Source organism: Pyrus communis, chromosome 14, assembly GCF_041283825.1.
Source record: "Pyrus communis isolate YQ-2024b chromosome 14, ASM4128382v1, whole genome shotgun sequence".
Lineage (NCBI taxonomy): Eukaryota > Viridiplantae > Streptophyta > Magnoliopsida > Rosales > Rosaceae > Pyrus > Pyrus communis.
The window spans coordinates 17,996,321-18,009,239 of NC_142578.1; the positions used below are offsets into that span (position 1 = coordinate 17,996,321).

Below are 12,919 nucleotides of genomic sequence, written 5' to 3' on the forward strand. Positions count from 1 at the left end.
ACATAAATTTGAAAATCAACATGGTATCATAGCAAGAAGAATAACCTGTCTCTGCATTACTAGTGTGTATTCATCTTCAGTTCCTCAAGAATTGCTGAAGATAATCCATTTGGGTTTGAGGCTAAAAGTTCTTATGTCTATTCTCCAATCAATCTAAGGTGGGTTTTTTTAACTACTTGCCATGGTCAAGGGTTGTTTCACTTGCCCCAAGTGGAAGATCAAAACTGAGCTTCATCAATGGAAATGTTGAAGTCCTTGAGATTACATCTCCAACTTATGAAGCATGGCTCAGCAAAGATCAACTGGTCATGTCTTGGCTCATTAATTCCGTGGAGAGAAAGCTAGCAAAGATCTAAGAATCATTATCTCAACTGTGGGCTGCAATCAAAGAGATGTATGGCAACCAAAACAATGTTGCTTGTGTTTTCCAACTAAAGAGAGACATTTCAAACTTGAAACCTGATGGGAAACCATTTGTCTAGCTACTTGGAAGCATGAAAGGTATGTGGAATGAACTCGAAGTGTATCAACCCCATAACACTGAAGCTTCAATGTTGCTATAAAGGGTTAAGGAAGACAAGATCTTTCAACTTTTGTCTAGCTCAGGTTCTGAATATAAGGATCTTCGCATTCACATTCTCATGAACCCAGAGCTCCCCTATTTTACAAGTGCGTGCAATCAACAACGACAAGAAGTGAGAAGACAAGTCATGAATATAGGCATTAAGGCAAATGTGTCAAAAGCAAGAGCCTATTTATCCAATGACAAAAAGTACGAGGGTAAGAATCCTCATTTAAAATGTCAACACTGTAATGTTACTGGACATGTGAATGATTGTTATTAGATCCTTCATCTAGAGTTGAAACCAAAGTTCATGAAGTATGATAAGGGTGTCTAAAAGAAGCCACAACACTCAGGATACGAGAATATGATGCTACATCTTCCCACCAGAGGTTTCAAATTCACTGCTGCAATTTACTTCAAATCCAACTACACTCATCAATGAATTTATTGCGTACATTCAAAGGAAAAATAATGGCGATGGAGCTTCCAACTCAAGTGAAGGAAATTTCAAAGGCACTATTAGGAAAGTATCATCAATGCTCTCCAAACTACCCTAAATTTGAATAAATTGCATGATTTATATTTCATGAATTCTGGTACCATAGACCACATGACAAATCAATATTCTAAACTTCATAATTTTGAAAAATTCTCCAAACATTCCCATGTGTCTATTGCAAATAGCAAGGGTGCTAAGGTGTTAGGAAAAGGAAAGATTAATCTAGTCTCGAATAAGATTGAGTCAAGCGCCTTATATGTGCCCTCATTTCCTATTCAACTTCTCTCTGTGGGAAAACTCACAAATGCCCTAAATTGTTTAGCCATTTTCTCTCCTCACAATATCATTTTTCAAGATTATGTCACCAAGAAGAAGATTGGTGGAGATTTTCATTTAGATGAACTCTATTACCTAGCAAAGGATTTTCAACTTCCCAAAGGATTCCAAGTCAAGTCAAGTCTAGCACAAGATACCCACTTATGGCATCAAAGACTAGCACATCCATCATAACCAATCTTGTCACGTTTGTTTCCAAATGTTTGTAGGGAGTTTATTCAATTTGACACTTGTCACATGTCTAAGTTTGCTAGACTTCCTTGTTGTTCATCCTCCTTTAGAACTAGCAAAGTGTTTGAACTTTTGCACTCGGATGCATGGGGACCATTTTTTGAATCATTTGATGACATAACTACTTTTGTAACTTTTGTTGATGATTTTTCAAGGGTTACTTGGTGATACCTCATGAAGTTTAAGAGTGAAGTCATTCAAGTGTGTAAAGAGTTTCACAACCTTGTTAACAACCACTTTTGACTCCAAAATAAAACCATTAAGGTTAACGACACTGAATATATATACCATATGTTGAAGTTCCCTTCGAGTGCAAATATAAGGATAGTATAGTGGCACAAGTAAGGGTGTCGAACCACATGGACTGATAAACAACTTAGTAAAACCTTTGACTCTTATGATTTAAAATTGGGGGGTTTAAGTAATTTTGGAAAAGAAATAAAGACATAAAGAAAAGGGTAAAATTAGAACTATCTAAAAATAAACCTAAAACATGAAATAGGTTAGAAACGTTTTTAGGACATAAATCTATCTTCCCCTAAACATTCATAAATCAATGAGATGATCTTTTAACTTATCCATTTCAAATGCACAACTAAGATGTTCACATATCTAGCATAGCATATAACTAGATTGTATGAATCCTCACTTTCTTTGCATGTGAGATGCATGGCATATACATTAAAACTTATATTTGTAGGTGCAACCTAGCATGGCATATACTCAGATTTAGCACCTAGAAACTCATTAAGAACGAAGAGGATTATGAACATCACATGAACCCTAGAACATGGCATTTATCCTAGATTTTCTTGGAATCAGTTTACATGATTAGTTCTGAACCTAACCACATGTTGCTAATGAATGAAATAAGATATGGCAGTCATCCTTATCATTCTCAATAGAAAGCAAACACAAACAACGTAGCTAAGCTTGAAAATATGTGCTTGAAACAACTGAGACAGAAAACTGATTCTAGCCATTTATAGCTCATTACAATCAGCCTTTAGTATATGAGTAACTGAAAACTAGTTGTTATTAAAATTTGTAATTGAACAGCTCCTTTGAATCACAATCTGTAAAACCATCAGAAAGAAGACTTCCAGGGTTTTCCAACCATATATGGCACATTTTCTAATTCGTTATGAGCATTTTGTGGCAAAGCTTGCAAGTTGGCTATTCTGTAAGGGCATTTTCTGGTGGATCTTGGGCCATTTGTGGGCTATGGTTTGGTCTTGGGCGAGTTGGGGTTCAAAATGTCCATTCTAGGCACTTAAGATATTCAAAATAAGATGATTTCTTCAAGCCCTTTCATCTTGAAATACAATACAAACAACAAAATACTTTGTCATGCATAGAGATTTGAAGTAAAAAAACCTAAGTAAAAGAGGGCGTAAAAGTATAACTTTATGCACTCAACACCATAGCATGATGCAATACTCAAGCACTTATTGAATCATGCATCAAACAAGCTGTGTGGGCACACCACAACAAAGTGGGACAACTGAGAGGTAACATCGTGATTTACTTGAAAAAACTAGAGCCTTAATGATACAAATGAATGTTCCCAAAGATTTTGGTCTCAAGGTGTCTTGACTGCAACCTACCTTAAGGCTACCTAATAAAGTCTTGATTTTTAAGTCACCAACAGAGGTTTTTAAAGGAAGAAAATTTAAGTTGGATCACCTCCTGGTATATAGTTGCCATGTTTTTTCCATGTTTAGTTTCATCACAAGGATAGATTGGACTTAGGGCTAGCAAGTGCATTTTCCTTGGTTATTCATCATTTCAAAAAACTTACAAGGGTTGCAACCTTGAATTGATAAGGTTAGTTGTGTCAAATGATGTAAAGTTTCATGAGTCTGATGCTTCAAATCAGGGGGAGTTTCTCCTTAAATTGTTTCCTTTGCTCAGGAATGCAGAACAATTACTTAAAGCATAAGTAATACAAGTTGTTCCCCATGTTGAAAGTGATCATCTACTAAAAGTAACGATGAGGTTTCCAGGAGTGATGAATTGCCTCAAACTCAAAATGATGAACATGATGACATAAAAAATGCTATTTCACCACAACAATCAAGCAAAATCCCACTCATGTTAGATAACCTGCCTCAAGGCTTCAAGATTATGTCACTTACACTACAAAACATCCAATCTCTAAATGCTTGTCATATCAAAATGTCACACCATCTCATGTTGCCTTCATGAGTACCATGTGTAGTCAAAATGAGCCTCACAACTTCCAAAAAGCTAACTCCCATGATATGTGGAAATAAACCATGAAGGAAGAGCTCAGGCTCTTGCCAAACACCAAACTTGGAGCATTGTCAAACTTCCAAAAGGAAAGAAGTTAGAAGCAAATGGATCTACAAGGTTAAGTTTCACTCGAATGGATTTATAGAAAGACACAAGGCTCGGTTGGTTGCTCGAGGTTTCACCCAAACGTATGTAATAGACTACTAAGAAACTTTTTTACCAATTGCAAAGATGAACAGTGCATTGTTCATGTATCAAATGGATGTGAAGAATGCATTTCTGCATGATAATCTCAAGAGAAGGTTTATATGAAATTGCCACCAAGTCACAAGTCTAATTTGATTTGTAAACTACACAAGTCTATCTATGGACTAAAACAATCCCTAAGAGCTTAGTACACTAAGCTAAGCTTAGTCCTTAAAGAGTCTGGTTTCAAAATGAGCAATGTAGATTCATCCATGTTTGTTCGAACATTAATTGTTAGTAAGCTGGTAGTACTCTTTTGTGTGGATGGTCTCATCATCACTGGAGACAGTGCTGAAAAGATCTTCAATCTCAAACATTCACTTCAATGAAAATTTGCAATCAATGACCTTGGAATGCTGAAATACTTTCTGGGATAGAAATGACAACATTCAATAAAGAGTTGTTACTAAACCAAAGAAAGTATGTCTTGGATCTTCTCAAAGAATATGTCATGAGTGATACTCTACCTGCCAATACTTCTCTTAACAACAACGTTGGAAGGCAAGCCATTCCTTAACATTGGTTACTATCAAAGGTTGGTTGGTAAGTTAATCTTACTATCACTAGACCTGATATAACCTTTATTGTTAGCATAGCCAGGCAACTCATTTATTCTCCCACACTTGAGCACTTCAATCTTGTCAAAAGAATATTGCGATACCTTAAGGGTTCAGCTGGACATAGAATTATTATTAGGAAAAAATGCAAGTACTTAAGTGATAGGGTACTGTGTTGTTGAATGAGCAGGGAATACAATTGATCGTAAATTCATTACTAGATATTGCACATTTGTTTAAGGAAATATAGTGATATTGAAGAGTAAAAAAGAAACCTTTAATTGTAAGGTCCATCGTTGAAGCTTAGTACCGAGTAATAGCTTCAACATGTGAGTTAATATGGCTTAAAGGTCTCTTGAGTGATTTAGGGTTCTTTACAAGTCATCATGTGTCCCCTTACTGTGATAATTAGGCAGCATGATAGGAGCATATTTATGCGACTTCGTTAGTTTAATTCCTTGCATTTAGTGAGTTAGTTTCTATTTATTATAGTGATTTAAGCTATTTTTGTGTGTTTGTAGGTTCAATTGGCTAAAGTGGCAAGAAAATGAGTATTTTATAGCAGTTTTGGGCTTGGAATGGATAGCACATGCATGGAGCAAGGTGGATGGACGAAATTGAAGTTCAAAAAGGGTTAAGAATATCCTAAAGAGATGGAAGAATTAATTCAAGGCAAAGAAGATTTGGAGCTCAACAAAGAAAGAAGGAAATAAGAGCCAAGTTACCTTATTTTGTCTTAGTTAATCCTAATCCTTCACTACCTAAGTTCCAGATGTTAAGGGGGTCCCTAATTAATTTAGGACACTTAAATATATGATTCTAGAAGGCCTAATCCTATTCCTAAAGGGTTGCCGCACCTATCCTAGAAACCCTTTCCTTTGCCGTGCAAGCCTTTCCCTTTCTCTCTAGGATCTTGCTGCATATCCTTTTCCCTTTTCCTCTTGGATTCTGACATTTATTTACCCTTTTTCCTTGAGGATTTGGAGAGCAAATCTTTCCCAAAATTAAGTAATTAATGCCTTGCCTTTTCCCTTTATTTTCATATGTTTCTGCTGCACAAAGGAGACCATTGAGCCATCCATCATACACAATTCCGCACCAGCCAATTTTGATACACAAACACCTTGTGCCGCAACTTTTCAAGAAGAAATGAGAGAAGACCCTTGGAGCCGTGCCTACCATTCAAGTTTTGGATTGTTGGAATGTTCTTATGTGTATTCTATCTTTTGTTTTCAATGTTTAATTTAAGTTTTCTTTGTTTAAGTGCGAACATGAGGAGCTAAATTCATTTTGGCTAGAGGAGAATTCAAAGCCATGAACATATATGTGATATGAATTGATTTCATCCAATTATTGCTTCGTAAGACATGAATGTGATATACTTAATTGCTTGATTGATAACTTATTCTTGTATGTTGATTAAGGATACATACTTAGTTTGCGTGCATGAATTTGATGCTAAAATATAAGGGATTCTCACCTAATCGTTATGAATTTATATTTGCAAGTAGTGAAGGTCGCTAGTCACGATCATGTTAAGTGAATTCTTGGCAGGAGTATCATATTTTTCATAGTTACGAATGTCATGTCAATGCTTATGATTTCCATAGAACTTAATGATCTTTGATATGTATCTCTATCATGTTGTTCATATAGGGAATTTGATAAGAATAATTTGATTGCGTTGTTGAGTCCAATTTAATGAAATTAGGGAAATCTGATGGTTAAGTTGTGCAGTTCACAATTGACTTGGGGCATTGTCATTCATGGTTTATTGGAATAATAATTGGAAATCGATTCGTATGCATATGTGTCATGTGTTGGAGAAGAACCCTCTAGCTAGCATATCACCCATCTATTCACCCAAATTCATATCAATTTACTTAGTTTCTGCAAGTTTGTTTGTTAAGTTTAAATTCGTCAAAACAAATATTTTGTGTTTACTTAGTTAGACCCTATTTAATTTTGTTTCTTTTAGTGTTTTGAGTCAAAGTTAAGTTAGAATTCGTCCAAAATCACCCTTAGTTTCTGTTTTGAGTCAATTTGCTTGTTTTGTGCTGTTTTGAGTCATTCTAGTTTGTTTTGAGTCATTAGTCTAGTTTTCTGTTTTTGAGTCTAGTTTAGTGTAATTGAGTCTAATTTGAGTAGATTATCAATCCCTCCTAATCCCCGGTCTAGAACGATCCCTACTTATCCATACTACAATTGTCAAAAAGATATTTGTGTGCTATTATATATCACATCACAACAATGCATATTGCATTAAATTGAGTGTTCCATGAAAGAACAAAACATAGCGAAGTAGATTGTCATTATATGTTCGTGCTTAAGTTCAGTCCCAAGCGCTTCAAACTCACTATATCAGAAGTTGTGATCAATTGGTAGACATCTTAACCAAACCCTTGGCCACAAATCATTTCAAAAGACTTCTTTCCAAGCTTGGTCCCATCAATCTTCTGGACCCAGCTTGAGGGGGAGTGTTGGAAGGTGTTCACTTAAACACACTAGGTAATTAGGGTTTTTGGATATTTAGAGTTTGGTCAACTATCGTGTACTAGTCCACTAGACATTCAGATTATCATTGCTTGGTTTCTAGGCTTCCCATCCCATGTCATCGCTTCTTGTGTTCAGTGTTTCTATTTACTTGTAGAACACAATTACATTTAGTCAGCTCATTAATTCAAGGAGCCATCACTTTTAGGGTTTAGATAAGCTTGATGTTAAGGGGCGTGGTTTAGGGAAGAGTCATCGTGTGTGATGACGTTCTCTTGCTATATATGTATCTTGTACATCCTGTAATGGTTCCTCATGAATGAATATACAACATAATTTGAAAATTAACAGGTTTTATCCTAACCATTGACATGATATGAGCAATGATCATGTCAATGGGCTAGAAAAGCTCGTATTACTTGGAAATCCAGGGTTTGCAATATATGGTGATGCTACAATTGAGTAATAATTGATTGTCTCTATGCTAAAAAATAACAACAATATACGAGGCGATGAAAAATGAGCAGTCGAGTATATCAATTTCTAAAAATAAAATGCGGCTAATGAAACCTTATAAACCAACTGCTCTGGGAGTTGGTGAAAAACTTTCCTAAACTTTGTCAGGGCGTATCTAGGAAGGGGCTCTTTTTTTTTTTTTTGGCCTTTTTGGCCTTTTTCTTTTCAAAATCCAGGTTCGTTTTCAAAATCCATGAGAAGAGAACGCAAAAAGCTTTGCCATTCTTGGTTTCAACGAAGAAGAAAGAAAGAAACTGAGTTTCTCTCTCCAACTCCCATTTAATTGTTGCCCATTTAGATTTCACCACCTAGCATTTTGATTAAGAAATAGGTGGTGTGGTGCCCAACTGCATTCCATGTGGCCCACTGAGCCTTATTTCTCTTGAAGTTCCCTATATTGTACCCATTAAGCGTTATTTCCCTTAAAATTCTTTATAAATGTGCCCACTCAGCCTTATTTCTCAAAATTCCCTATATTTGCTTACAATAAAATAAATAATTACAACAATACGACACAGTTTTCAAGCTCATCTATATTAAAGAGTGAATAATATAATATAATTATTATATTTGATTTAGATACAATTATAGTTGAATTACAAAGTATTATACTTTATAAATATAACTATATATAATAAATTTTAGGTTTCTTGAGACTTCGCTCCATGCCACAAGGCTTTCTTCTAGGAGAGATTATTCATAAAACGCCTTCGCCTTTTAAAACATTGCCTCAAACACATGATTAACTAATTAATTTGCCACTTGGACCATGTTTTTGGTTTCTCTATCTTCTTCATTAGTTTTCCACACAAAGAAAACGGAATTTAAACACAAAGTGAATCCACAAAATATGTCAAAACGAATAAAAAAGTTTCAAGGATAAAGAAATAGAACAAACAAATAACAGCCCATCATTTTACCCTTGCAGATCAATCAGGTGAATGAATTGAATGCTTGTGTGACAAGCAATGAAACTTTCGAACGATCACTTCATCCGTAAATCTAATATAATAGCAATGCAGACCTAAAAGTAAGGACACATGAAAGTAATCTTATTGTTAATATGAAGGTGCTTACAGATGTTCGTTATAACAGGAAAGTAAGCAACTTTATATAACTCGAGCTACGTAAGTCTTGGACTGTGGGAGAAAAAGAATATGTTCAAGGGTAGTCGGTTAAATGAGTAGCGAAAATCAAACTTCTCTATGGATGGCTCAGAACCAAGTAAAAAGGAGACTGCATAAGTTATAATCCGCCTCCGAATATGAATTAAAGGGCCTCTATAAACCTCACTGTACTGAGTTTACGGCAAGTTTCAATAGTTTCTTGCTTCTGAATCTGAAACATCCCCTCCCCGCCAAGAATGGTGAATAAATTTCTCAGTTTTGACACAAAAATGAGTCAAGACATGACATGCCGGAGAGTTTGCCCCCGTCCACTGAATTGAAAATGGCAGAACCTTCAAAAATATCAGTCTCCGTTGCACAAGTGACTTATCTCCGTCCATGAGCCCAATGCCGATTTTGGTTTCCAGGTCTCCCATGTGGATTCCTACGGGCAAGCCCTTGCTTGGGGAGATCATGCAACTCCATAACCTGTACTGTCCTTTGTCTCTTGGCTGTTGAGCCAAAGAAGGATTATGTAGGAATACATTAGTCAGATTGAAACTTGAACAGAATAAATGAAAAACGCCCTTGGAGAAAACCTCAAACCACCATTATCATAACCTTGGTCAGTAAGACATACCGTTCTCAGCTTGTTGATAACGCTCTTGGAGTTTCCTTTTTGTGGCTTCGAGTTTCACTTGGACTGCAACTTCATCTGAACCCTTGAATTTCTAGTAGATCAAGAACAGAAATCAGATCAAGAATAAAACTACATATTGAAGGTACAAAACCAGTAATTAGCTCCTAGCTACAAGTAATTAGTTATTAGTTACTAGCACCTACATTTTGCTGACCAGCGTGTTGCCTCTTTTGAATGGCAACCTTATCTGTTTTTTGCTCGATCTTTGTTTCACTGTTGACCTTTTGACCCATACTAACTTTGGGAGGTCTGCCAGGCCCATAGTGAGTGTTTGAGGGCTTATTTGGCTTCACAACTTCTCGTTTCTTCACTTGTTCATTCTTGTTTCCCTTGGGAAGCACATTTGCCTCATTTGAATATTGTTGGTTCTGCTTAATAGTATTTTCTTTCTCCACTTCTCGCTTTCTTCCATTTTGACGGTACTCAGTGAATTCCCCATTGTTTCGAGGATCTGAAACAACATTCCCCGTTCATAATTATGAATCCAATAATTGGGGAATTCAAATAAAGAACCAAATAGCACAAAGCTATCCAACAAAAACATAAATTTTTGCAAATTCAACTCACTTCCATCATCATCCATGCCGTCAAAGAACTTCACAGTGTTGTTGTTGGACATCCAAGAGAAAAGAAACCAATTAGTTTACAGCCAATCATATTGGAAGAAAGATTACTTTCCTCTCCAGAGGAAAGAAAGCAAGGAAGAGGACTAATACCTGAGAGAGTTCTATTGTGGTGGTTTGATTAGCTAGGAAAGCTTCATCAAGAGGAGGAGATGGTAGTCCTTCTTCATCATCAAAAGATGGATTAACAGAATCTGACATAGTTTTTGTGCCTACAAGTTAAAAATTAAAATCAATTTCCATGAACCAGGGGAGAATTGAAATTACGGTAAAAACATGTCTAACGTAAACTTAAGAATTCATACTGGGAATAGTTGCTGTAGCATTGACCCATTCATCTACCATGTCTTTCCAACCTCTGCAGTCCACAAAATCATGTTAAAGCACAGTGGTTTCAAAATCTAAGATAACGAACACAATGTTAAAATCGAAGTGGTCATGGCCCCATATAGCACTAAGTTACAGGGTATAGAAATAAGGGGCTTCCTTATCTAAATGATTCATGCACACAATGAAGCTGAAATGAGTCATGGTGTTTCTTTGTCTAAGAATTCCCTCAAGAAGGTTCCTTATCAGCACACTAAACAAGTTAGCGTGAAAAGACGCTTTCAACTAAGAAGCAGCAAATATGCAATGCCTAAAAGCAGACTAGGGGATGGTAAGCAATAAGCAAATCAAACTATCAATGGAGCAACTTTTAGAAGATATGGTAAATACAGGTATGGTCCCCCGACTAAACACAAAGAACAAATAATCCATTGCCAAATTAGGGTATACAAAGTCATACGAGACAAGCTCTCGAGCAAGATGACGAATCTGCTTTGATCCATGCTTTTTGAGACCACTAACCGCCTTTCCAATTTCAGTTGCCTGGAAAAGAACAAGTCTTGTTAGTGCATTGCATACATACAATGGCGAAAATCAACAACCGATTGACGAGATGGCAATGTAAACGAATAACTTAACCAGTTAAAAATAAGAAGCGAACCTCGAGAGTCTCCACATTCAGAGCCATCAACTGAAGCTTCCTCAAAGAGTCGAACAATACCGTATCAGACTGCCGGAACATTGACACAAGACGAAAATCAGAAACCGAAAACACAAAAAGCATAGCCATTATTAAACAAGTTCGAAAACCAATCACAAAAAAATGGAGAAATTTACTACGAACTCAACCTCGAGATCAAATTAACAACAATTAATGGATAACAAGAGAGAATTTTGCAATGAATACTACCTCTTGTTCGTAATCAAGAAACATGTCTCTAATCCTGAAGACCTCCCCAAGAGTTTGAGACTCTTGCTCAATCTCATCTGTCAAAGCCTCAGCCAATCCATAGCTGTCGCTGCTAAGCCCGCCCTCATCATCTCTGCTGCTGCTATTCACCTTGCTCTCTTTACTGCCACCGCCCTCGACTTCCCCTCCACCTCCGTCAAACCCACTTTTACACCCTCTGTGCACATCGTCGCTGCCGCCTTCGTCGTCATGTTCTTCTCCATCGCCGCCAGGCACGGTGGCCAATTCGACTTGTTTTTCGCAACCCGAACACCACCGGGTCAATCTGCTGGAAAACAACCGCTCTGCTATCCGATCCCGCCGCAATCTCAACTCCGTGGGGCAATCGGAAGCCGCCACCATGATCGCATGGTCGATTATATCAAAAATATCAGAGTTTGCAGTCCGAAAGTAATCCCTCCAATAATTCAGTGACCCGGAGTTGGTCGCCATGGCCGGCGGGCGCCCCAAAACCCAACAACTTGGCTCTGGATTGAATCACAGAGATACGAGACCGATCGGGAGAGATGGGATTTTGAATCGATCGGTTTCTGGTACGAATTTGGTACGATATACAGACAATCCAACGTTTCTTGAACTGTATCAATTTATTGATGCAAAATATATGATCAGATATTCGGAAATGGAAAAAAATGAACGATGATGAATAATACAAAGTTGGATTTCTTCTTCTTTTCTGTAAGATTCTGAATTCAATCTTTTATTATCGGGAATGTGTAGGGTCTAAGACCGGGCCCTGGACGGATGGTGTCTATCTTTAAAGTTGTAAACAAAGACCAGGGAAGGGCAGGAACCATAAAAGTCAGAGACTTTTTTCCTTTCAACAACCACCCACCCCTTGAAAAAGTAGCATAACCATCCGAATGACTCAATGATAAGAGACGAATTTTAAATTCGTAGTTTACATGACATGGAATTCATTTTTTATTATTGGTGAATCGCATGCCTCTCTAACCACAACAAGTGATCCAGTGATAAGGGCGCGCATTGCGATTCCTAGCAAACAAAAAAAATGTGGCCACTGGCAAAGTGAAAGTCTTCATAGCATTTTCGGACCCAAAATAAGTGAATAACCGTAGCTTGCCACAAGTTGTTTCTATTAAAAAAATAAAAGAATTGCATGCATCTCTGTAAATTTTTCGAATCCCAAAAAAATGGACTGTCGTGACGATACCACCCGCTGATCCCTTTTTAAAGAAAACAAAAAAACTAGTAAAACATGATTTTATATTGGCTTGATGTACAGTATTGTTGTAGATAAAATTTAGAAAGAGACAGAGAAACAAAAGAGAGGCAGAACTTATTCGCTCCTTTCTGCACGTGTGCAATGTGTAACACCTTGATTTTGGTAACAGCGCATTACGCGTCATGTACAACGTATGTAAAGTCTGCAGTCGCACTCTTTGACAATTGACTCTCATGAAATGGTAAAAACTCTGTTAGTTACACTTAATAATTGAGAGCACCCTTGAATTATGACTCTTAGACCTGGTT

At 36.9% G+C, this 12,919-nt stretch overlaps 1 protein-coding gene across 1 annotated transcript; it reads right to left on the reverse strand.

Moving 5' to 3' along the window:
* Positions 1 to 8,730: 8,730 nt before the first annotated feature.
* Positions 8,731 to 12,324, reverse strand: LOC137712951 (Transcription elongation factor (TFIIS) family protein). The gene is made up of 9 exons (XM_068452159.2): positions 11,366 to 12,324; positions 11,117 to 11,185; positions 10,916 to 10,998; positions 10,434 to 10,486; positions 10,222 to 10,340; positions 10,073 to 10,100; positions 9,649 to 9,956; positions 9,446 to 9,536; positions 8,731 to 9,317 (listed from the first exon to the last, which is right to left on the reverse strand). Exons 1-9 carry the CDS (start codon positions 11,855 to 11,857, stop codon positions 9,193 to 9,195), a joined length of 1,368 nt encoding a protein of 455 aa, XP_068308260.2. The 5' UTR covers positions 11,858 to 12,324; the 3' UTR covers positions 8,731 to 9,192.
* Between the last annotated feature and the right edge of the window lie 595 nt (positions 12,325 to 12,919).

Bases quoted from the DNA above. Each gene is read 5' to 3' on its own strand.
- LOC137712951 (XM_068452159.2), bottom strand. From the start codon at position 11,857: ATGGCGACCAACTCCGGGTCACTGAATTATTGGAGGGATTACTTTCGG. The intron at 10,101-10,221 runs GTATTAGTCCTC...AACACTGTGAAG, and splicing joins CCACAATAGAACTCTCTCAG to TTCTTTGACGGCATGGATGA. The intron at 9,957-10,072 runs GTGAGTTGAATT...ATGTTGTTTCAG, and splicing joins CGGCATGGATGATGATGGAA to ATCCTCGAAACAATGGGGAA.